A 23,372-nucleotide genomic window follows, 5' to 3' on the forward strand; every position below is an offset into this window, starting at 1 on the left:
GGGCACCGTTTAATACCTGTAGTGCAGGCTCGCTCTCCTCGCGGCTGCATTTACACTGCAGGATTTCTCTGTACACTGGAGTTTAACACTGAGAAAATGAAGGCTCTCTATTTCATTCACTGCATGTATATATAGATGTACAGATCGTGTTGGCACCCACGGTCTCTTCCTTGCTGCTTGTGAAATGGGTCCTTCACCTTGTTTAGTTCTCTCAGCATGGTTCTCTTCGCATACAATCTGCTGTACGATTAAAGAAACATTGGCAAAGCGCATATGCTCCCATAGAGCAGGCACACAGACCAGCATCAGCAGCGGCCAGTCCGCTTTGGCGGAGGAGCGTCGCCCCTCCCCACCGGCAGCAGAAGCTGCAAAACTTAAAAAAATAAAATGATAATAAACAATGTTTATCATCATTTTATTTTTAAAGGGGCAGGCCATGGGGGATGATATGCGCCAGGGGGAGTGGTGTGCACTCCCCTCAGTACGCATGTGTGTTTGGCTGTCTGCCTTGGAACGACCAAACACACATGCACACTGAGCTCTCTCCAACCCGCCACTGTGTTGCCAGTTTGGAGACAGCAGGCCCAGGCTCCCAGTCTGCCTGAAAGCGCAAAGCCAGGGCGCTCAGGACAATCGTAATGCTGCTCTCATGTATGAGAGCAGCATTAGGATTGGCCGCAGGGCCGGCTGGGAGTCTGTGCCTGGGAGTCTGCAGTCCAGTGGAGTCCCGGGGAGCAGTGGTGCAGCGGGTTCAAGGTACGTTTTTTAATTTTTTTTATTTTGTTTTGTTTACCCCGCCCCTCCCATTTTGACCTACTTTCAACCACGGCTGACCAACACACCTACATACACCTATGTTCAGTGCTTTAAATGAACAGGTACTGTCAGGTACTGAATACTTACTTTAGTTTAATTTGAAAGGTAGAGTACCTGCATTTCTTGGCACTGCTGCAGTACATTGAATGGGAGAGTACTGGCACTTCTCAGGAGCAAACAGATACTCTAAAGAGTGCGTACCTGCACTTCTGTATTTCCATTTAAAGCACTGCCTGTGTTTACAAAGTAAGGGAGCCTTTAAGGCACAAAGACCGACAGACACAAATAGCTTCATACAGTAGAGGTGCAGGGAGATGTACAGCAGGCAACACAGGGTGATGTGTAATGAGGCGAGCACAGGATGAGTTCTGCCGGAGAACCCTAGCGATGCCTCTGAGGAGAGCACTGGGTGACGTGCATGAGGCGAGCACGGCGTCAGTACTGCCGGAGAACCCTAGCGATGCCGCCGAGGAGAGTAGTGGGTGACGTGCATGAGGTGAGCACAGCACAAGTACTGCCGGAGAACCCTAGCGATGCCGCCGAGGAGAGCAGTGGGTGACGTGCATGAGGCGAGCACGGCAGGAGTACTGCCGGAGAACCCTAGCGATGCCGCCGAGGAGAGCAGTGGGTGACGTGCATGAGGCGAGCACGGTGCGAGTACTGCCGGAGAACCCTAGGGATGCCTCCGAGGAGAGCACTGGGTGGCATGCATGAGGCGGGCATGGCGTGAGTACTGCCAGAGAACCCTAGCGATGCCTCCGAGGAGAGCACTGGGTGACGTGCCTGAGGGGAGCACAGGATGAGTACTGCCAGAGAACCCTAGCGATGCCGCTGAGGAGAGCGCAGGGTGATGTTCATGAGGCGAGCACGGTGTGAGTACTGCAAGAGACCCTTAGCAATGCCGGCGAGGAGAGCACAGGGTGACGTGCATGGGGCGAGCACGGCGTGAGTACTACAAGAGAACCCTAGCGATGCCGCCGAGGAGAGCAGTGGGTGACGTGGATGAGGCGAGCACGGCACAAGCACTGCCAGGGAACCCTAGCGATGCCACTGAGGAGAGCACTGGGTGACGTGCATGCGGCGGGCACGGCACGAGTACTGCCGGAGAACCCTAGCGATGCCACTGAGGAGAGCACTGGGTGACGTGCATGCGGCGAGCACGGCGCGAGCACTGCCGGAGAACCCTAGGGATGCCTCCGAGGGGAGCACTGGGTGATGCTCCACAGGGACACATTTGTTGATCTTCTCAGGAGAGCACAAGAAGATGCACCTCGGGAGTGATGTGCATCATGAGATCACAGCACACTGTCCAAAGGGACACACCGAGGGTTGTGCACAAGGGAGCATTTCTTCTGTCGCATCAGGGAAAACGTTTGCAACCTAAAAAATGCTTTTTCCAGTGTACAAAAGCCAAAATAAAATTTGGGAACTTGTTACTGAATCACATTTTGCTTTTGCGATTCGGTATTTAGAAGGGGCATGTTTAGGGCGTCCCTTTCAAATAGCGAATTGGTATGGTAAGTAGTACTGTTTGCGACCAAATTCCAGTCGCAAAACAGTTAGCCATGTAAGGGCCAAAGATGATGCCCGGCACGAACCCTGAGTAAGGTCCAGAGGGAGAGGTCACTGGGGCACATGTAATGGGGGCACCTGTCGATGTGAAGTAGTTGTTAGAGGTCTAACATTCTTCAGCGTCACACTTGCACACCTTGTTCAGTCCTGTTTGTCAGGGCATTCTGGGACTTGAAGTATTTTTTTAAAAATTCTTGCAGTACAAGAATGCAAATTAAAAGTTACGCTAGACTCATTGCAGATTTTGGAAAGTAGAAAAGGGCATTTCTCATTTATTTATTCACAGAGGTGATCATCATAGATCCACATTTCATATAATGCATCTGAGGACAGAAAACTGAGGATCGACATTATATTTGGAAGATATTTGTCATATTTAAAATTGCATATATTGTACAGGCACCTATCTACACACATTGCATAGATGGGAAAACTACTGACTCACACAATTTACATACATGCATAGCTGCAGAGGTCCTTATGCCATATTAGGCTCCTACATCAAGTCCTGTAAGTTTGGCCTGCTAGGATTTTTTTACCTACACATTTAAACGTAAAAGCAAAATTACTGGCCAGGAATGTAATGTTCTGTCGCTAAAATGCCAGCACTTGATTAAGTTGTCATGCTATGCGTAAGCTCTGCACATGGATCCGTGGGAAAAATGTGATCTTTGTGATGCTGACAATTTCACTTGTTTTTGGTGTATTATTCTCTGCCTTTTCAGTGTTTGCATTCTCGATCAAAACGTGTCTCCATTAGCAATTTCACCTCTTTTCATGTATCCTGCCACTAGAAGGCTTTCACAAGCAAAGTTAACATTTCAGTTCATCCATCAAGTGCCCCGTGCAATAAACTATTGCAATGCAAGGTGCAAAACATAAGAGACTCACTGAAGAGATGCGGCACTTGTGAACCGTGGTCAGGCACTACCTCTGTGCGAAGGAGATGTCTTTCCAATGATGCATCAACGAAACCGTCTTAGGTTTTAACATTGACACTGCACGGACGTTAAACCCAGTTCCTGAAAAATGATGCTGACACTTCGACCAATCGCATGGCCATTACTTTTGCAGCACAGTGAATACTATGTCTAAATGGCTTTCTCAGGCTCTTCAGCTGTCCAGTTCGAAACTGATGGCAAAGTATTACTGTTTCGCGACTGGAATTCGGTCGCAAAACAGTAATACATACCATACCAACTCTATATTTGAAAGGGACGCCCTAAACATGCCCCTTCCAAATACCGAATCGCAAAAGCAAAATGTGATCCGGTAACAAGTTCCCGAATTTTAATTAGGCTTTTGTGCACTGGAAAAAGTATTTTTCAGGTTGCAACCAGCCCAATGGGCCATTTGTGACCGGAACAATGCTTTGTACATCTGACCCTAGCTTCCTTGGAGTTCCGTCAATGGGTGGAAAAAATGCACTTCGCACTGCTCATGCTGCAATTTATCATTGGTAGTGTCTTCCACCTTGAAAAATCAGCACGGACAGCACAAGAGTGTGCGGCCATTCAAGTTTATTTTGCTGCTGCTCGAGTAGATCTACTCAAGAAGCAGCCCTCTGACCTTGGCTTCATGTGCTGGAAATCTTGCCTGCAGTCCTCCTAGTGTCAGAAGTTGTGCTAGGGCACACCAAATCTCACTCAGAAATGCCAACTCTCATTTTGGAGCCTGGTGTTGTTCCCGTTGTCATTGCATTGCTCGGACGGGTAAAAAAAATTCCACCACGCAATGTTTGGCAGTACTTGGCCAGAACTTGCAAATGTAATGCAAAGTCTCCATATTTTTCCAATTCTGTGAGTGAATTAAAAATTCTGCCTGGGCCTAATGAAAATGTTTAACACCCTGCTCCGGTGTTTAATTTGTTAAGCAAATTAGGGCCCGGGCTCAAAGTTTTGCTCAGAAGTAAATGGTCGGCACTACTGTATATCAGTGTGTCAAATAAAACATCTAAAACTCTTCATTCGACCAGAGATTCTCTCTGCCTCTTTATCGCCCTTTTGCAGGATCTTTTTCATCCCTGCTATCTCCCTTTGTCACTGTTTTCTCTTCCTCTTTCATTCCCACTTATGTGGTTTCCTCTCTTTTTTTCAGTGTCACAAGGCCTGATTATGACCTTGGCGGATGGGATACTCCATCACAAATGTGACGGATATCCTACCCGCTGTTTTACACATTCCATAGGATATAATGGAACTTGTAATACGGCGACGGGATATCCGTCACGGTTTGATGGCGTCTCACATCTGCCAAAGTTGTCAGGCCGAATGTCTGATGAGTAAAATTAAGTGCAGGTGCCCCAAAAATAAGCAGCGGTGGCCCTCATCTTGAGGCCCTGGCTCAGATTTAGCATATTGGTTCCATAGAGGTTGCCTTAGAGAACTGATTTTCTATATGTTGTTCGGAATCTAGCTGATTCTGTGGTATGATACCAAGGTAAACATATTGTTGGCTACTTGAATATCTGAACCTGCAATATTCCATGTCCTAGGTGGTCTATTTGTCCTATGCTATAAATCATTGCCTTAGTTTTCATCAGTTTGACTTTATGAACCTATTGGGTGCTATCTATCAGCACAATATCGCCTGTATAGAGTTGGTGAGTGCTTGTAAATACCATCTACCTCCACAGAAATACAGCAGCTAATGGCATGTGTAATATTTAAGAGTTACTGTGGGAGGCAGTTGTGACCCCTTTGCTATTCCTACAATCTTCTGTCATATGCTTCAGTGAGATTTAGTTTTATGTTGACTGTGGTATCTGAAGTCACTGGAATCAAAGAGATTATAATGTCTATTCCTGTGAACCCATCAAGCCATCAAGATTTTGATGAAACGATACTAATACTTTTTCTTTCCATGTGAACGGGTATGGTCCTCTGGCCATAGCGTAAGCCCTCTTCTGGCCAGGTTATGTAGGTAGCAGCATCGCTCCGATCGGAGAACACCAGCTATGAATTCTGCAAAGTTTTTAGTAGTCTGGCTATTGAATACTTTGGTCATGCTAGCAAAGCCACTTAATGTGGAAAAATGTTGTCTGGAATGGCATGCTGGGACCCCCGCTGTTCTCTTCGGTAGGGGATGAGTGATCTACCCTTATTAATCCACAATGATATTCATACTGTCATTTCAACCGGGTGCTCGCTGAGCTCCATCAGGGAGCCGTGTTAAAGTTTCTCCGTTCACACTATATATTGCGTAGGCTTGTACCAGTCATTTATATCCATTTTCTACAAAACTCTGACATGAGTTCTTCACGCCCCAAGTCCAGTTATTATCTTGGCAGTAATGCCCGGCGCTGGTAGAGAGATGAAGGGCTGTACTGTAAGGTGACCTTCAGATCATGGTAAATTTGCAGGTCCAGGGGAATATGGCCTTGCCCTGTGAGATAAAAAGAGTAGGAACTTACTCTCTCCATCCACTGATACACTTCTGTAGGGTACTGCAGAGCATCGAAGTCTGGCATACGGTCAGAGAGTGGTTCTAAGAGGGGCCGATGGATTCTGCAAAGGGGTGCGCCATTTACTTTATCACATCATATTGTTCTTTAAAGATGTTTGTCGTCAGCTCTTTCCTAAACTGAAGGAGAGTGGAGGTGGTCTTGATACATATAGAGGTCTCATTCCAGGTCCTGGGATATAGTTTTCCCTCTGAAGGCACATAGGGGGTTATTACAACTTTGGAGGAGGTGTTAATCCGTCCCAAAAGTGACGGTAAAGTGACGGATATACCACCAGCCGTATTACGAGTCCATTATATCCTATGGAACTCGTAATACGGCTGGTGGTATATCCGTCACTTTACTGTCACTTTTGGGACGGATTAACACCTCCTCCAAAGTTCTAATAACCCCCATAGTTTTTAAAGTTCATCCCCATGTGTCGATGGTCTTAACCTTTTGACTTCTGTGGACCGCCACTTAATCAATACTGGAACCTGGGGACTCCCACCGAATCTTTATTGGAATCTGGGACCCCCCACTCAGTGATTAGTGGAATCCACAGCCACATACTCACTAAAACAGAACAAGTTATCCCACCCCTTCAATAATATCAAACTGTGGGACCTTCAGCACAAGCAACAAATATTGCAATTTGTGCGGGGATCTCGGTGTGTGTTTTGTGATTGTAGTTTCTTAGAGAGGAGGAAGTCAGCTCTAAACCAGAGACACTCCTGCTTTGAGGGTTTTTATATTTTTTTGGTATAACAAAATCCTACTCAGAGGTTCGGTCAATTGGTACGTAAGCTTTTTTGCAGTATATGGTCAAAGAACTAGTGGATGTGTGAGACAGTACAATCTCATATGTTTTAGCTCCTCCTGTCTTCGAACTTACAATGTTCAGTCCTGCTTGGTCATTTGCTCATGCTGCATGGGAGCTGCGTCAGCCGTAAAGGTAGTCTACCCTTCTAAATCACTTAGTCTTTCTTTTGTGTCTTTTCTCTAGATCCGTTCGGATAAGGACAAGGAAAAACAGATCCGATACAGCATCACAGGTGTGGGAGCGGACCAGCCTCCGATGGAGGTCTTCAACATCGATCCAGTCTATGGCAAGATGTATGTGACGAGGCCCCTGGACCGGGAAGAGAGGTCCTCCTACCATGTAAGAGCTGGTGTACCGCATGGTGTTAAAATTGGGTTTGAGAATATGGTTCCAATGCTACACAGCAGCTTACTTCTTGAGATTCTATCTTGATTCAGGATTCAGGGCACAGGCTGAAGGTTATTGAGACATTTAATATGTGAGTTTTCACAACATATGTGTGGAAACTGATTGATTATCCACATTTCTTAAGTATAGAGGACCTGCTCAGCCTATGAAGGAGAGGCAAAATACTTTATACAAAATAAAATGTGACAAAATAGATAATGATTCATACATTCATTATACCAAGAAGAGAAAATATGAAACTTGTAATGGAAAAAGAAAGTAGTGTATATGCGCGGGATCTACAGTATATTGAGTGTGGTTTCTCCCAGGTTGGGGACTGGGTCAAATATTTAACTTTACCGTACATCTCTTTTTCTTCTACTCACATTGTCTTACTCGACTTGAATTGTTCTCCTTACACCTGATGTACTTGCCCAGGAGTTCAAGCCATGTTACACATCCATCGTTATTAGACTACATTTGGCTACCACCGGTCCCAAAGTTTTACCCACCAAAAGAATCCTGGTGATGGAGGACCTGGTTATTCCAGAAGCGGAAGCTGGGAACCCGTGATATTTATAAGCATTTAACCTCAGTGTACCACTACTCGTTTTTGAGAACAGATGACAATCTTGCATGGTGGTTGGGCTTCTGTTCCCAGACAGAATCTTTCCCATCATTATCTCCACTCCCAGCGACCAGCAATCCCAAATGGTGCAGGAAGAAGACAAGTTTATCTAACCCAAAGATAATGTACCTTCCCCAGACTTCTTGAGAGGCAAGAAATTACAACTGATACTCACTAAGAGTGTCCGGTTAATGCCATCTTTTACTGGCTCTGCCAACTTGCTATCATTTCATACTACTGCCTTCATGTCATGGGACCATGCCATGCTGCTTATAAACTGCCACTGTCTCTTGATTCTCCTAACATGTCATGTTATCACACCCAGACCATGTTGCTACGGTGATTATAATGTTCTTCTGCGATCATGCTACACTACTGCCATCAGGTTAGGGGATCATGTTAGTTCTATCATGTCAGTCTTCCACTATCATACCATGCTACTGACATCATGGTATTTTAATACCATTGTCAATGATATGTTATCATGTTATGCTACTGTGATCATGCTAAGGTACTGCCTTCATATTGTCATTCTCCTATCAAGCCATAACGCTGCCCCAATACCATCATGCCACGCTACTGTCATGTTATACTGTAATCTGAGACTGCTGTCTTAATACTGAGATTCTCCATCATGCCATGTTATCACCCTGTAACTGAGATCATGTCATGCTACCACCGTATGCCGTGCAAATACCATCAGGGCATGATGCTACCATCACAGCGTGTTACGGTCGTCATTCCTGCCTAATGCTGTTTTACGTGTCTCTTTCCTGCTGTCAATATTCCATGCTTCTACAGTAAGACCAGAGGTACAGGCTTTACACTGGAATGGATGCTTCTGAGAGCCTGTCACCATGGCTGCACGACTTCTGTAGGTCCACAAAGAAGTATAAAAGCACTACCAATGCGTATAAAAGTCCACCACTGCTTCTTGTTTTGAACACACGTTAATGCCGTCTTTCTATGATTCTCTGATGAAGCAGAATGAAACCCCCCCAACAGTATAACATGGTGTGGGATCAATACCAGCGAAGCACTCTCCATCAGCACTGGGGTCCCACCTCTCGGGTGCGTAGACATTCCTCCATCTAAGAGCATGACCCCATCTGCAGGGTGAGTTCCTGGGAAGGCTCCTTATGAGAGAGTCTCCCTGCATCTCAACTAGATCACTGGAATGTTGGGTACACCAAAGAGGTTTGCACAGCAAAGACTGAGCATGGCCAGTACTGACCTTTGTGCCAACGTGGGAAGGTTTCTCTTTCTGTTTCTCAATGTTCCATTTAGGAAATTCTGACCTCGATGGATGGAACAGTCTGACAGCATTGCAGCTGCTTCTGCTGAGGACTATGCCCTTTGTAAAAGGCCTTCTCCTTGATTTTAGGCACACACTTTCAGCTCAGTCCACTGGGGCTGTTTGAGGGAATTTGAGGCCCAGAATTGGTCTGTAATTCTATAATATCACCTCAAAACATGCTCATTCCTTTCACCGTAAAGACACAGTAACACTGGCATTACCGTGTTAACGAAAAAATTAGAAGGACGAAAGATTTTCTTAGAAACGAGTCACTGGCACAGCCCTATGCCGGGGTTGGCAAATATGAAGGCTGTCTCACCTTGATTCTCCCTCTGGCCACTTTTTTCACCATTTTTGTCTTTTTATCTCATGAATACCAAGGCTGCCTAGTCTTGATTCTACCTCATGCCTCTTTCTTCCACCACCTAACGCTTCCAATCTCTATATTAAACCTCAACAAATGTGTTTTCTCCCTTTGTCAATGATATGCTATATTTCTCGTTTGCTCGTTTTCTGCCTTCCTTTCTTTCTCTGGATCAAAATCTAATAATGAAAAATATGTCCTGGTCCCAAAAAATGAGTGCCAGCGCCTATCATCCACAAACAGATGCACAATGCAAGCACTGAGTAACGTTACACATTTAGGGCCAAATTCATGACCCGGTTTGCGTCGCTCTTGCACCACGCAACGTGGTGCAAGATGGACGCATACCGTAAGTCCGATTTTTGGAGCCATGCAAAGCCACTTTGCGTGGTTCTGAATGGCACCAAGAATCTGGAGAAGGTGACTTGCTGTGCTGCGCCAATTTGCCATAAATATGCCCCTAAAATCGTTGAACGTAATGTATCAAGGGATGCCCTTCAATATTTATTTAATCTGTGCTCATTTCCCAGATTGCAAAGTGTTGCACACCACAGTTCCACTGCACACTTGTGCATGGAAGGCATGGAAGAAGAAATTAGTCGTGAATGACAAGTCAGACATCCACCAAGGGATTCTGAATATTTAAGTTTAAATGGCAAATGTAGGGTTAATCCGTGTTCGCACCACACAATGTTATGTACAAAGAACTGGTAAATAACAAGTATCTTTGATAAATGTTTCTTCTAGTGTATTGTTGCCATGGTATCCACGAGCGAATGTTGTGCAGCAAACATGCAATGTTATAGCACATTTACTCTCAATGATTCTTCATCGCTTTGCATGGAGTAAAAATACCACAGATATAAGCTTCTGGGAGAGGGGTTACTACTTCATGTCAGCTGTACTACAAACTTCCCATGGTTTTTATGACTCCAGTGCTGACCTTGAATAATCAAGGGTAGACCTCTAACAATGCACCATAGCCGACCAGTTAAACCCTGCAACAAACACCCAGCTACTGAAAAAAACTACAGGAAACCCCAACATCCCTGGAAAATATTGCCTGATCTCGAACATTTAATTTCAAGAACATCTTGGCTTGGCAGGATCTTGTAACATCTCAGAACCTGTATCATACCTTCAGCTTGGAGTGTGGGCATAAGAGAGCACCTCTTCTCCATCCGGCTTGATATGTCATCGAAGACCCCAAGAGCCTACTTGAAAGACTGCATGATTGGAAGAGGCTGTCAGGCCCCACTATGAGCTGGATCCAGTTGTTCCCCACAGGCTACATCTAGCAGCATTCGGTCACCCAAAATAGCCTATGTGGGAGCTGAAAGGGTCACCGCAGTCTCATCACATCTGTTGAATACACTAATACGTCCCTTTGATCCATTAATTGAGGAAAATGTGTTTGCTTTCAGATTTTCAGACTATATGATTATCCTCCTCTTCCTTAGGGGCCGGCTGAGGATTTCCCGATGCTGACCCATGGCTTCTCACAGCCTGGATATGGCCAACCATTGCTGACCACAGTTTACTGAGTTTATAAGAGTTTGTTTGACAGGGGAGCATTGTCTCAGTCAAGTATCCTTCTGCAGAAGGAAAAACTCTCAGTGAATGATGCTCCAATCGACAGGAAAGCCTCTTCAGTTGCTTTGATTAGGGTGAACCAACCAAAAGTGAAGAACTTGCATATCCTATACAGTTACAGACTATAACTAACCCTACAAATAAAAAATTAAAAAACCTCAATTAAAGAAACAAACTTTCAGTGGTACATGCCTATAAAGGTTCTCACACTTTTGCAGGCGAGCTTGGGAGTGGACCAGACCGTGGCATTGATCATGACGTGGCAGGTCTATTGTTACGTTAGCTACACAATTTTTGACAGATGAATATTACAATCCTCCGAAGGAGTCTGGTCCAGACAGCAAGTCTAACACAAGCCCTCGCAGACCTCAATTTGCTCCCAGCAGGAGGCAGTATGTAAAGTTAAACCAGGCCTCCCCATACAACTCCTAGTGAGACAGAGGCCCCAGGTGTCTGGAGAGACGATTGGAGCCCCCTACCGCCCTCAGATCCAAATGTACTCAATCCAAGAGATTTTATGGAAGAGGTAAGCAAGTACATCCATCAAGGTGTGTGGACTACGGATGTGGAGCTCTGTGGACCAGACGTTGGCGAACCAACTACCTACCTGTTCTTAGGGACAGGACCCATGTTCAGTGATGTCAGGGACAAAGCTATAATGTACCATTATCCAATGGAACAACCCAGGAAACCTTGTAAGAAAACATCATCCGCTCTATCACACCATCAAGGTATCTGATCTGGACAGGTAGAACAAAATTACGAATTTCCACCAGTGGAGCAGATTGGAGGAGTAAATGCATTACTCCCCTACGAGATGCAGGTCCCTTCAGCTGGCCGCTAGACAAGACGCTGTCCCGTGTATTAAATACATTCAGTCTGAAAGAGTCACTACCTGAACCATAATCCTAAGTATAGCAACTTACTATGGGCTCCACTGATTATCAGCCTAGCAGCAAAGGAGAGACTAGGACAATTGAGTTCACGATAGCAGTATGTTTTTAAATACATTTGGCAATTGTTTTTTTTTAATTCCAAGAACAGGAGACGAAACTGATCATGAAGAGGGAACCACACAAAAACCTAAAGCGGTCCAAAAGTTGTGTTAGGAGTAAAAATATATTTAACAGTTCAGAAAGCTTAAAGTTTTACCAAAATATATTCAAAGACATCCTACTATATGGAATATCCGTGGATAAAGCAGATGTGCAGACTGCACGCTTGTCACTTTGAAATATTGGATTTGTAAGAGGCATATTTGTCACTTATGATGTTCCAGAAATGTAAAACACAGAGTTCTGTCACCTATGATTAATAGGATTAGTAAACGTCCCGCACATAGGCCCTGATTACAGTTATGGGCCTAATTCCGTTTTACGTTACAGGTGTGAAGAGCCTGCAAATTGTAAAGGTGCGCGCTGGAACATGTTCCAGGGTGTGCAAATTGGAATTTCAAGCTATTTGCTAACAAGATCCTGGACACGTGTTACATGTGGAAAACATGAGGATTGAATAGTGTGGAGAACGCCGTTTGTGCATTTAGGAGCGTATTTACCAGAGTTGCGTCACTTTTTGTGGTACTCCGGTGGAACAAGCCTATGGACCATATCTGTGTGGCCACTCAAAGCCACTTTCTGTGGCCTTTCATAGCCTCATAGTGATGGAGTGAAGGCAAAGAAATGCAAGTCGCTGCCCATGGATTTTGGCGCTCACCCGGATTTACTTACACAAATTTGGGGCAGCACCAAAACCTTACATCTCCCCAGGGGTGGCATAATGAGGAAAAATATATTTATTTCTCCTATTTATTTCCTCTTTCAATGTGTGCTGCGTCCTGCAGCACACATTAAAAGTGGAAAACACCTCTTGGGATTGTTTTTATGCAGTAGGGTGCCCTTTGCTGCATAAATCCAATCGTGCATGCAATGCAGGCACCCTTAGACCATGGTGCAAGAGAGCCTGCGTTGGCGCTAGGCAGCTAATTGTGCGCTAGTGCTCGGGAAAGAACAATAATGCACCGTATTTTGTAAATAGGATGCATTCCTGCCCTTTCACATTGGTACAGGGCAAAAAGACTTGGCCATTTCCCTACAAATATGCCCCTTAGTTTTTGGGCACTGCTCAACACGTAATCCTATTCTAGGAGCAAACAGGAAATTGCACACACAATGGAAGTAACCCCATAGGTGAGATCAGGGTCAAATTAGTAATAAGCGGAAAGAGGGTGCATAGGGGTGGGTGGGGAAAGGGAAGTCATTCAAAATCTGAACCTCTCTGGGATTCTTGAAGAAAAATGAGAGGGTAGAGACAGTGACCATCTTTTGTTTTGTGCCATTTAGGTCCACAAAGATGACCCCTTTATATCCCACTTACTGCTTCAGTTGCACAATAATTATTACTCCAACATCATACAACACCGTACAACTTCATACTATGAATACACAGGGCATTTGGTAATTACTGAAGTATCATTGGTTAGGTGTCTAGTAAGGCACAGTGTGTCTCCTGGACATCCACTGATAGCATGTCGAGCGGCGTACCCGTCACACTGTGAGACGAAGTGGCATCTCATAATAGGCCTCTCTATTGAAGATGGAGAGCGACTGCTTTGCGACTGACAGGCGGAGAGCTCACTCTTCCCGCCGCGAGATGCAGATCCAAGAACTGTGAAATGGGAAAAAGATGTGACTCTCGCTCAGACAACTTCACTAATCAGGAGGTCGGCGAGTCGTTCATTATGTCGAGCTCGATTCAGTGTGCTCTCAGACAGCACAGTCGCATCCATTTTGGTCCTGAAAATGTAAATTGTATTGATGTACAGTTCTGATCCCATAGCGTGTCTCCGGACCAGTTGTATGTGTCAGGCTAAAGGAAGTAGTAGTGGGTGGGAATACTCCTACATCTGCGTATGTACAATACCGGTGAAGTGACCCATATGGTCAAACTCTCTTTGTTTCTTAGGTATGAAAATCAGAACAAGAATATTGATCCGAAATGCCTTTGTACTGTACTTGTACAGTCATTGGCCAAGTCCACTATCAACATTTGTCACTAGCGTGGGTGGTGTGTTTCTGAACTTTTATGATGTTGATTGTGATGCATGGTTATGTGCACCACCAACAAATCACAGATTGGTATAAGAGCATGGTACTGGGATCAAGGTTATACAGCATAGTGGTTCTGGTTTTATCTACTGTCCATTTATTACACAAGCTTCTCTTCTTCCGAGACAGTTGACCGAAGCTTGACTCTCATAAGACTCAACTGAGAAATGGAAGCCTCTTCTTGGTTTTGAACACGCCATTTAAGTGACCTAAATATTGTGAGCTGTTCCAGTAAATGTTCTTCCAAGCAATTGACCTTTTCTGTAAATCACATCTTCTTTCACAGTTAGCCGGGTGCTCAGTCGTACCACATATGAGTATATTAAAGTAAAGTTGGCGTGGTGGTATATTACCACCAAATTGCCACCATCCATAAATATCTCAAGTAGTAATCTCGTTTAGCATAACTTCCAGAACAATGAACTACCCGATCTCCTTCCACTGAACTTGTTGACTTGTTGCTGCTCTCTTATCAACAACAAACTCAGCTTTCTACTCTAAGGGGCAGATGTACGAAAATGCAATTTAGCATTTCTTAAATACCGAATTCATAGAAAATGCTATTTAAGAAAAGCAAAATGCTATGTACAAAGATACTGATTTCCTAATAGCGATTCCTTTGCAGGAATCGCTATTAGGAAATCAGTATAAAGAAATCCAATGCCATTTGAGTCAATGGACCGGTTTTGCATTTCCTAAATAGCGATTGCGTATTAAGAAATTGCTATTTAGGAAATGCAAACGCTGGATGGCAATGGGAAAAAGGTCTCCCTTGGTGCACCCCAAAAATAGGGGTGCACCTGTAGAACAAACATTTGCATAAGGCTGTGTGCTCTATTGCAGTTAAAAGGTGCTTTTTTTTTTTAATTGCACCTGGCGATGGTAATTGCATCTCCAAAATGCCCAAATCACAGTTTGAAAATTCGAGGTACATCAGAATAGAAACGGCAAATAGGAAATCCATATTTGCATTTTCTATTCTGGGAATGGCAAGTTGCCATTTCTACAGGGTAGAAATGGCAATTTGCGATTCCTTAAAAGGCTTTGTACTTTAGAAATCCCAGTTTGCATTTATTAACTGCCCGAAATACCGATTCGGACCGTTAAGAAATGCAAACAGTCTTCATACATCTGGCCCGGAGTCCGTATTCTCTACTATCCCTCTTTCCAAAACAGAAACCTGTGTTCAGCGCACCACGGGAAAGCAATACCAAGATGGTTGCTCATTTCAGAGGAAGTCCCGCCATATTTAAATATCACCTGGGTTACGTTTGTGTACAACTATTTCTAAAAACGCCAGGATAATACCAGTCCAATCATAAACTCTGAGTGGGAAAGTAATGCAATTTAGGCTCCACCTCCGATTATCAGCAACAGACGGCAATTAGCATGAAGCCCACACAATTCCTACCCAGAGTGCTTTGCAATTGTACTTCCGTTTCATGCTTCTAACAATGGCCCTTGATCAACATTGTAAGACACGTGAACTTCCAACCCCTCCTCTAAAACATAGCGAGTAGGAACTCCTTCGAAATTCCATCTTTACTCAACAAAGCCAAACATCTGCAGCTGCGAAAATGTCACCATCTGTTGCCATGATCACAGAGGCGGCGCATGGTGTGATCTTCGAGTGTATCATTTGAATAAGACCACCTGGAATCAGAAGCCAACACGGAAATACCAAGCGTGCTTAATTTTGCTTATTGCTTTTCCAGTCCTGGGATTTTCTGGCGCGTTTAAGATGCAGAAGTGAGCCCCAGACCCTGTTTTGAACGGTGCAGATTATGGGGGGATAAGTGTCTCCCGTCACAGTCCCAGCAAGAAGAATTGCTGTAACTAACATGATAAATGAAAGGCATTATCCATTCGTAACAACCTTCGTCTAATAGGTTAATAGTTTTCTTTCTTAATATGTATTAAACAAGAATGATTTTAATGAGTCCATTTGTAGGCAGCAGGGGTGGTCATTATTGAACGCAGCAGGAAAGGGAGAAATCCCCAAGGATTGGGGAATACGTTCTTTAGAATTTAATGCACAGTCCTTTTATGAAGGGAACAGAAACAAATGAGAAAAATTGACTCATGAGTATTATTACCCGCGAGCGATGAGCAATACAGTTGTAGAACATATAGGCAAAGTTACACTTAACAAGAGATGAACATGAAAATTGGTCAATATGGACAAGGAAAATTGTTTCTCCGTAAAAAAATCATGAAGCGCGTTATAAAATGAAGCAGACGTACAACATCTGTGATGAACTTAGGAAAGAATGTTTGCAACTCAAATAGGGGAAAATCGGAAGCAAAGGATAACTAATGACAATAAGTTCAAAGACAGCCCACGGTAGATGGATTTAATATTTTAAATAGAGCAGCAGTTAGGACAAGAGCATTCAAGGGAGAAAGTGATTGACTCAAATTTATTTATCCAAATTTCCTACGAGCGATGTTTGGCTCCTTGATCATACGCAATCATCTCTCCTTTGGCGGCTTTGTAAGATCCTTTCCGTAGGACATGCCTTTTTCAGCTGTGACTGATAAAAGTGAAAAAGAAAATTTAACTGGACATTTGTGTTTAGAGATCTTCGATTAGTCTCTGATCTTCCAGCGAAAAGACTTAAAATCTGGCCAAGTGTCACTGGTGTAGATGCATACCTTTGGTTTTGTTTGGGTCTAAGAAGGGCCTCCTGCAGACATTTATGCTCTTTCCCGATTCCTATAATTTCACTTCTTCCCAGAGATAACCCAACAATACTCTTTATTAACAGTTGCATTACTTCTTGCATAGTAGCGATGTGTGCAAATAGCAGTGGTTGAATAGTTGAATGTCTGCTGTCTGCATGCAATGGAAACAGGATGTTAGCTGATCAATACAAGTACTTTTTCTAATATCATTGATTTTTTTTAAAGTAAAATGGTAGCTGTATGTCAGCATTGCTCTCTTTCTCTTTCTCTCTCTTGCATCTTTCCTTCCCTTGTCCTTCAGCTCTTTCAGTGAAGGTTGCAAACTCTGGGGCATATTTATACTTTTTGGTGCAAAACTGCACTAATGCAGTTTTGCATAAAAAGTTTAGCACTGGCTTGCGCCATTCCTGTACACCAGCCGGGCGCCATATCTATGGAATGATGCAAGCCGGTGCAAAGGGTGGGCTAGTGTAAAAAAAAAAAAAAATGACATTAGCCGGATGGGGCTAGCGGTATTGGAGAAGGGGGTTTTGCACCAAAAAAATGACGTTAGGCTGGTTAGAGTAAAAAAAAGATGACACTAACCAGCCTAGCGTCATTTTCTGACGCTAAACCATCCATACCACATGACTCCTGTCTTAGAAAAGACAGGAGTCATGCCCACCACCCCAATGGCCAGCACAGGGGACCAGTGTCCCCTGGGCATAGCCATTGCACCCTGTGTCATGCAGGGGGCCCCAAGTTGGGCTCAGATGGCACTTTAATTTAAAAAAAAAAATTACTTACCCAAATGTACCCTGCTTACCTTGCATGGGGTCCCCCATCCTCCAGTGTCCCTCTGGTGTGGGTGGGGGTGTTTCTGGGGCTTGAGGAGGGCACCTGTGGACCCATTTCATGGTGTTTAACCATGGAAATGGGTCCACAGTTCCCTTAACACCTGGTCTGACCCAGGCTTTAAATAATGGTGCAAAGCACCATTATTTAGCCCCTCCTCCCACCCCACCCAAGTGTAATTTTATCACTGGGGGAGTAAATATGGGGCTATGGGGTTAGCACCTTTTTTTTAGATGGGAACGCCTACCTTGCATCTCATTGAGACAAGGTAGGTTCACACATCTAAAAAATGGTGCAAACTCCAAAATGTTGACGTTAGACGGGTCTAACTTCAAAACATAAATATGGAGTATGTGTTGCGCCAAATTTGCGTAAAAAAGAAATATGTTTGCCATTATCATCCTTCATTCATTCACAACTCTTCCGTCTCCTCACTGTAATAGGCAAACTTTGGCTACGTTTGGGAATATTTCATTGATGCAGAACCATCTTTAAAAAAAAAAAAAAATCATAATAAAAACACCACAGACACAATTTTTCAGAAGCAGTTCATATAATATCTATGCAAAATCAGAAATCTGACACACCCAAAAATATTTAGGAAAATTCCACACTGTAGTATTTAGACTGTGATACACAACGGTGGAAAAAACTTTGGAATGCCTTCTGCGTGAGTTACAAGTTTGACTTAGAATAAATTCAAGTTACAGTTCTTCTAAAAGTCTACTCTTGGCACCTTTCAAGCTACTGAAGTAGAAACCACTCTCCCCCGTGACATTCCTTGGATTCCTAGGGTTATCATGTCAAATGACCTATCTACTGTGAATTTATCGACTTCTTCGTGGTGAAATGAAATTACCCAATTCAGGTGTCAAAGGTTTAGCGAAGGTTTATGACTGCCCCTCCTTGGGAACATGCTGGCATCCAGCTCTTAACACAAAATTGTCAAATACTGTATTTTTCCTCATGCAGTTCCCCCTGCTCAGAACAAATAATACAATTAACTTTTTTTTTACAACTGGACAATGACTCGCCATTACTGCTCCTCTTTCAGCAAGGGTCATCCTTTATGTACACAGGATTAAACATACCATCATCCCCTAATTCCACTTCACTTCCTCATCTTCAGTGTTTCACTAGGAGGTAGGAAAGGATGGAGTCTTTGTCTCCTATGCATCTTCAGTGCCTAGTGGAGAATTGGAGTGATGTCCTTTTGAAAAGTTATTGTTTTTCTGGCCCATGATCCCCTGGGCTCAGTTGCATTATAATTTGATATGATTTGGGCATTGATTGTTCTTTCCTGACCTAAATCTTATCTGAAGTTTAAAGGAAATTAACATCTCTCTCCTTGTGCTTTGCTGACTTTGAATTCACAGCTTCCAATAATGTCCCATAACATAGGTGTGGCAATAACGTTTCCTGCAGGAGCGCACCGATTCATGCTTTTCACATATGAACATGAGCCATAATGTGTCCACTGCAGATTCTGGGTTATTGAGATTTTCTTGCAGTCATTGGACCGGACTGTGTGTTATTACAAAATTATATTTAATCAAAAAAGTAGGGATCTGGCAGTCAGGCATTTCTGGATAGTACCCATGTGCAAGGGTATCATTCTGTTGGCAACCTGTCATTGGAATTCTGACCCTTTTCTCCTCACTTATGAACCTGATGTTATGAACAATTTTAAAGTAACATATTATATCTATTCTTATTGTAGGGCTCTTTTACCAATTAACTTTGATGCTGGGTAAAAACCTGAATGGTGTTCTTTTTGTGACATTATATTCACGGGGCATGGAACAGAGACATGCCTCTTAGACTAAACCTTTCATTTGGTGAAATACTGCCTGTAATTGAATCATAGTAAAATGTTAAAGAGAGGATGACTCTAATAGGATGGACCTTATATTGACAATTTTCCAAATTGGGTAATGCCAGTTTCAGTATCTCAGACTGTTGAAACTGTAATTTGGTGAATGTAAAAAAAAAAAAAGACATTTATTTTGAATATTTTGAAAAATCTAACGATTTTCCTCAAAATAAAAATATCAGTCTGTGTATTGAATTGAGCTTCTGGTTAGTTAAAAAAAAGCAGAAATAGGGTTTGTGGGTAGAAAAATAGAGATATGACAGTATGTCTTCTATGTCTGCTACAACTGAAGCGGAAAGTGGGATCTGTGGCAGGACAGAGGAAGTGATAGGAGAATTGGGGAAAGAAGAATGGAAGTTGGTTAGATAGAAAAAGGATGGAGAGGAGTTTGTAATAGATGGCTTAACAAAAGGACAACATTTGAAAAGGAGTGAGAAAGTGTGGAGGAGGAGAGACAGAAGCTAGACCAAGGGCACATGGAAGAAGGGGAGCGAACCGGGAATGATCTGCGTCCTCCCCTTAATGGGACATCAAAAACACAGAGGAGAAAGAGTGGAAGGAGTAAGGGGGTGGGGGATGACCTTAAGGTGTGGGAAACCATATGATCTGAAAAAGAATGAAGAAAAAGGAAACGTGGTCAGAAATATTAAAGTTTTGAACCTTTTACTTATGACTGTAAAACGAGCATTGGCAAAACCAATAGGTTTCATCAGTGAAACTTTTCTTTAGTTAGATGGCATGTGCAAGCATGCGTGGCTGCCATCTTTTAATAATTTGTCTTGAATTGAAAGAAAAATCATACAAAGATAGCTACTACCTGTGCACGTGCATAACCTGTAACTAAATTTGAAGTCTTTTTTTATTATACTTTTTTAAAAAATCATTACAATATTCCGCCAATTACACGTTTACTTTATTTTTAATTTACCATGCCAAGATGATGGGCAGCCATCTTGGAAAGGTAAATTTAAAACATAAATTTGCACAGAATGCTGCGTATTGAGAGAGAAGCAAGTGATCCAGTGGTAGTGTGCAGCTGCCAGGCGCTTAGTATTATAACTGTAAAAAAATAAGTTTTAAAACGTGGGCAGGAGGGCATGAGTTTAGGTCATGGGCAGTGGTAGATGGATTTTGTGTAAGGGCAGGAGGTGGGTGGGGAGATGACAGATGACAGATGGCAAGAGTGCAAGTGCCAAAAGCGAATAGCTCAATAGGAGTGTCCAGCTGCCGGGCCCTTCTAAAAAGAAAAAAAGTTAATAAATAAAAAACAAATTGAGGGATTATAGGGAAGAGAGTGAGGAAAGCAATACGCTCCTTGGAGCGGTAAGGGAATTGAAAAATAGCCCACATCAGAAATGCAAGAATACAAATTAGCCAATCACAATGACAGTAAAGAAGTTATGGTGAAGGGGTTTTACAAAAAAGCACGAATAGGTAGGAAAGCAATCTAACATGCAGCTGCGAACTGAGATTGACAAGAATGATCCAGCTAGAAGCATGGGACTGACCAAAAGCCCACTCTCTGTATACAGTGTGATGGACAATAGGTCTTCAAGAAAAGACAGCTAATGCTCTTTGTAAGTCAAGACCTAAAACTGCATTTTCCTTTCCAAAAGCACTTACAATGGGGTGGATGTCATTCTCCTCAAAGAAGTTGCGGAAATAAGTGTGCTAGACTACATTTCCCAGACTTCTATTATGCTTTTTTGTGTTTCCATTCAATACATATTCACCCCTACAATACGCATGAATGACTTAGAAGCTCTTGACTTTCAGAAGCCTTCTTGCCTTTGGCACTCCTAGGGCCAGCAGGCAGCTGATGTTCCAATGCGGTCCTAGTACGTTTCCCCTGTGTGAACCACCTAAGGTTCTGTTTCAGAAAGACGATGAACAAACTTTGAGAATATTGGTATCTCACTCGACAGGCCATCGCTGTGTCTGGCCATGCCGTACACTAATGGCCTTTGAGATGCATCAGACGGTCTCTGCAGGCAAATCGACCTCTTCTTTCAGCCCCTGCTTAAATGTTTCTGAGATGCAGTTAGCAAGGCAGTGGAACATACTTTTTCTTCTTCTGAAGCAATGTATTCTGTCTGAATGCCTGTTGTGAAGCATCTTGTCTCCTGGAGGGCGTCCAGCGGGAACCCTGTCTTGTGGTCTGACACCACGCTGTTGCCTTTCGAAGGGTTTCGGGGCTGGTGTCAGCTCTGGTCGACTCTTTCGCTTGACTTGGCAGGGCTCCATTGATGTTTGAATTCTGACAGCGTGCTCTTTTGTGTATCCTTGCAGCTCAGGGCTCATGCTGTGGACATGAACGGCAACAAGGTGGAGAACCCCATAGACCTCTACATCTACGTCATCGACATGAACGACAACAGGCCCGAGTTCACCAGCCAGGTCTTCAATGGATCTGTGGACGAGGGGTCCAAACCAGGTAAATAATGCATGACCGGTGAAATGGCATCACTGCAAGTCCAGTTAAATGTTACGACAGCAAGGCCAATGAAATGACGTGATTGCAAGGCTGTGGGATAGCATGACTGCAAGACTAGTGGCATGACGTGACTGCAAGACTAGTGAAACAGAATGACTGCAAGACTCATTAAATAGCATGACTGCAAAAACTGGTAAAGTCACATGACTGCGACACTGGTGACATTGTGTGACTGCAGGACTAGCGACATGGCATGACTGCAAGACTGGTTAAGTGGCATGACTGCAAGACTAGTGAAATAACATGAATGCAACACTAATGAAATGACATGACTTCAAAACTGGTGAAGTGGAATGACTGCTAGCCATGGTGTAGTGATATGACTACTAAACAAGTGAAATGACATGACTTCTAGACTGGTGAATTGGCATGACTGCATAATAGTGAGATTACATGACTCCAAGAGGTGGCATGATGGCAAGTCTGGTTAAAGCTGCAAGACTGCCAAAATGGCATGACTGCAAGTTGGGTGACGAGCCATACCCGCTAGGCTTGGCTGTGTTTTATTTATTTGTTCACCTATATGGTTACTGACCATATGCATGCATGTAGCCACCTTGTAATGTTTTTTTCAAAAAACTTAAGAAAGTCCATTACAGAATGGCTACCATACATGCACTGCAGGAATCTCGAATACGTTGACTTTGTTAATGCTTCTGATGTAATTTAAGAAGCATTGGGAAAGCCAAACGCAGTAGCGAAGCCAGTGCCAGATTGCATCAAGTGACCCTGGTGAGGGGACATCCTTTACTCTGTGATGAGGGATGGCTGGGGTGGGAGTAAATGTTAGGAGAACAATGCAGAGGTTACTGCAGCAGACTTATCTAGCACCCCATATAACCTATCACAGAATGCCATGGCTTTAAGGACTGCCCAGTCAACCAATGGCAACTTATTAGAAATGCCATCAGGCAACAGCTGAAGAAGGCTGGCCGAAAACCCAGGTCTGTACTGTATGATATGTGTCCTGCATTGGTAACATGAGGTCTCCTAAAGACAGGCACCGATGTCATTGGGTGAATCCTAAAAGGGAACATCAGAAAGCCTCTGCCTCTTGATCACCTAAATCTATGGCTAAAGGGCAAAGTTCAACATTATTTTATACATTAGGTACATGTTTTCCAAATAAGAAGAGAACCAAAATTCTGGAAGTATGTGTGATGGCCTGAGAATATTTTCCATTTAATTAGCAGTTTTCTGTGGCACTACCAGGCCAGAGAGTGTGTTACAATTGAGTGATTCAAAGGTGAAAGCCATAAGGCTGAGCATCTGTCCCTCACACTTCATCATCCAGCACACTGCTGTGCACAGCATCCCATTTCATGGTAACCATACCTCCGTGTCATCACGCGCGACATAGGATCGAAACAAAAACACCAACCTTCCAACTACACAGTGTAGCGTGGTACGTATGTAGGCAAGCGCTTCAACGCCCCTCAAACGGGTAGTAAGCACTATAT

At 43.6% G+C, this 23,372-nt stretch overlaps 1 protein-coding gene across 2 annotated transcripts in view; it reads left to right on the forward strand.

The window, feature by feature from the left end:
* The window catches only part of CDH4 (cadherin 4), a 1,524,317-nt gene that overhangs the window by 1,195,058 nt on the left and 305,887 nt on the right, over positions 1-23,372 (forward strand). For both annotated transcript variants that reach the window (XM_069243136.1, XM_069243137.1), the window contains exons 5-6: positions 6,837-6,992; positions 21,708-21,852. In XM_069243136.1, the coding sequence (XP_069099237.1) occupies positions 6,837-6,992; positions 21,708-21,852 (301 nt within the window). The remainder of the gene's footprint in view (positions 1-6,836; positions 6,993-21,707; positions 21,853-23,372) is intronic.

The sequence above is a fragment of the Pleurodeles waltl genome, chromosome 7, assembly GCF_031143425.1.
Source record: "Pleurodeles waltl isolate 20211129_DDA chromosome 7, aPleWal1.hap1.20221129, whole genome shotgun sequence".
Lineage (NCBI taxonomy): Eukaryota > Metazoa > Chordata > Amphibia > Caudata > Salamandridae > Pleurodeles > Pleurodeles waltl.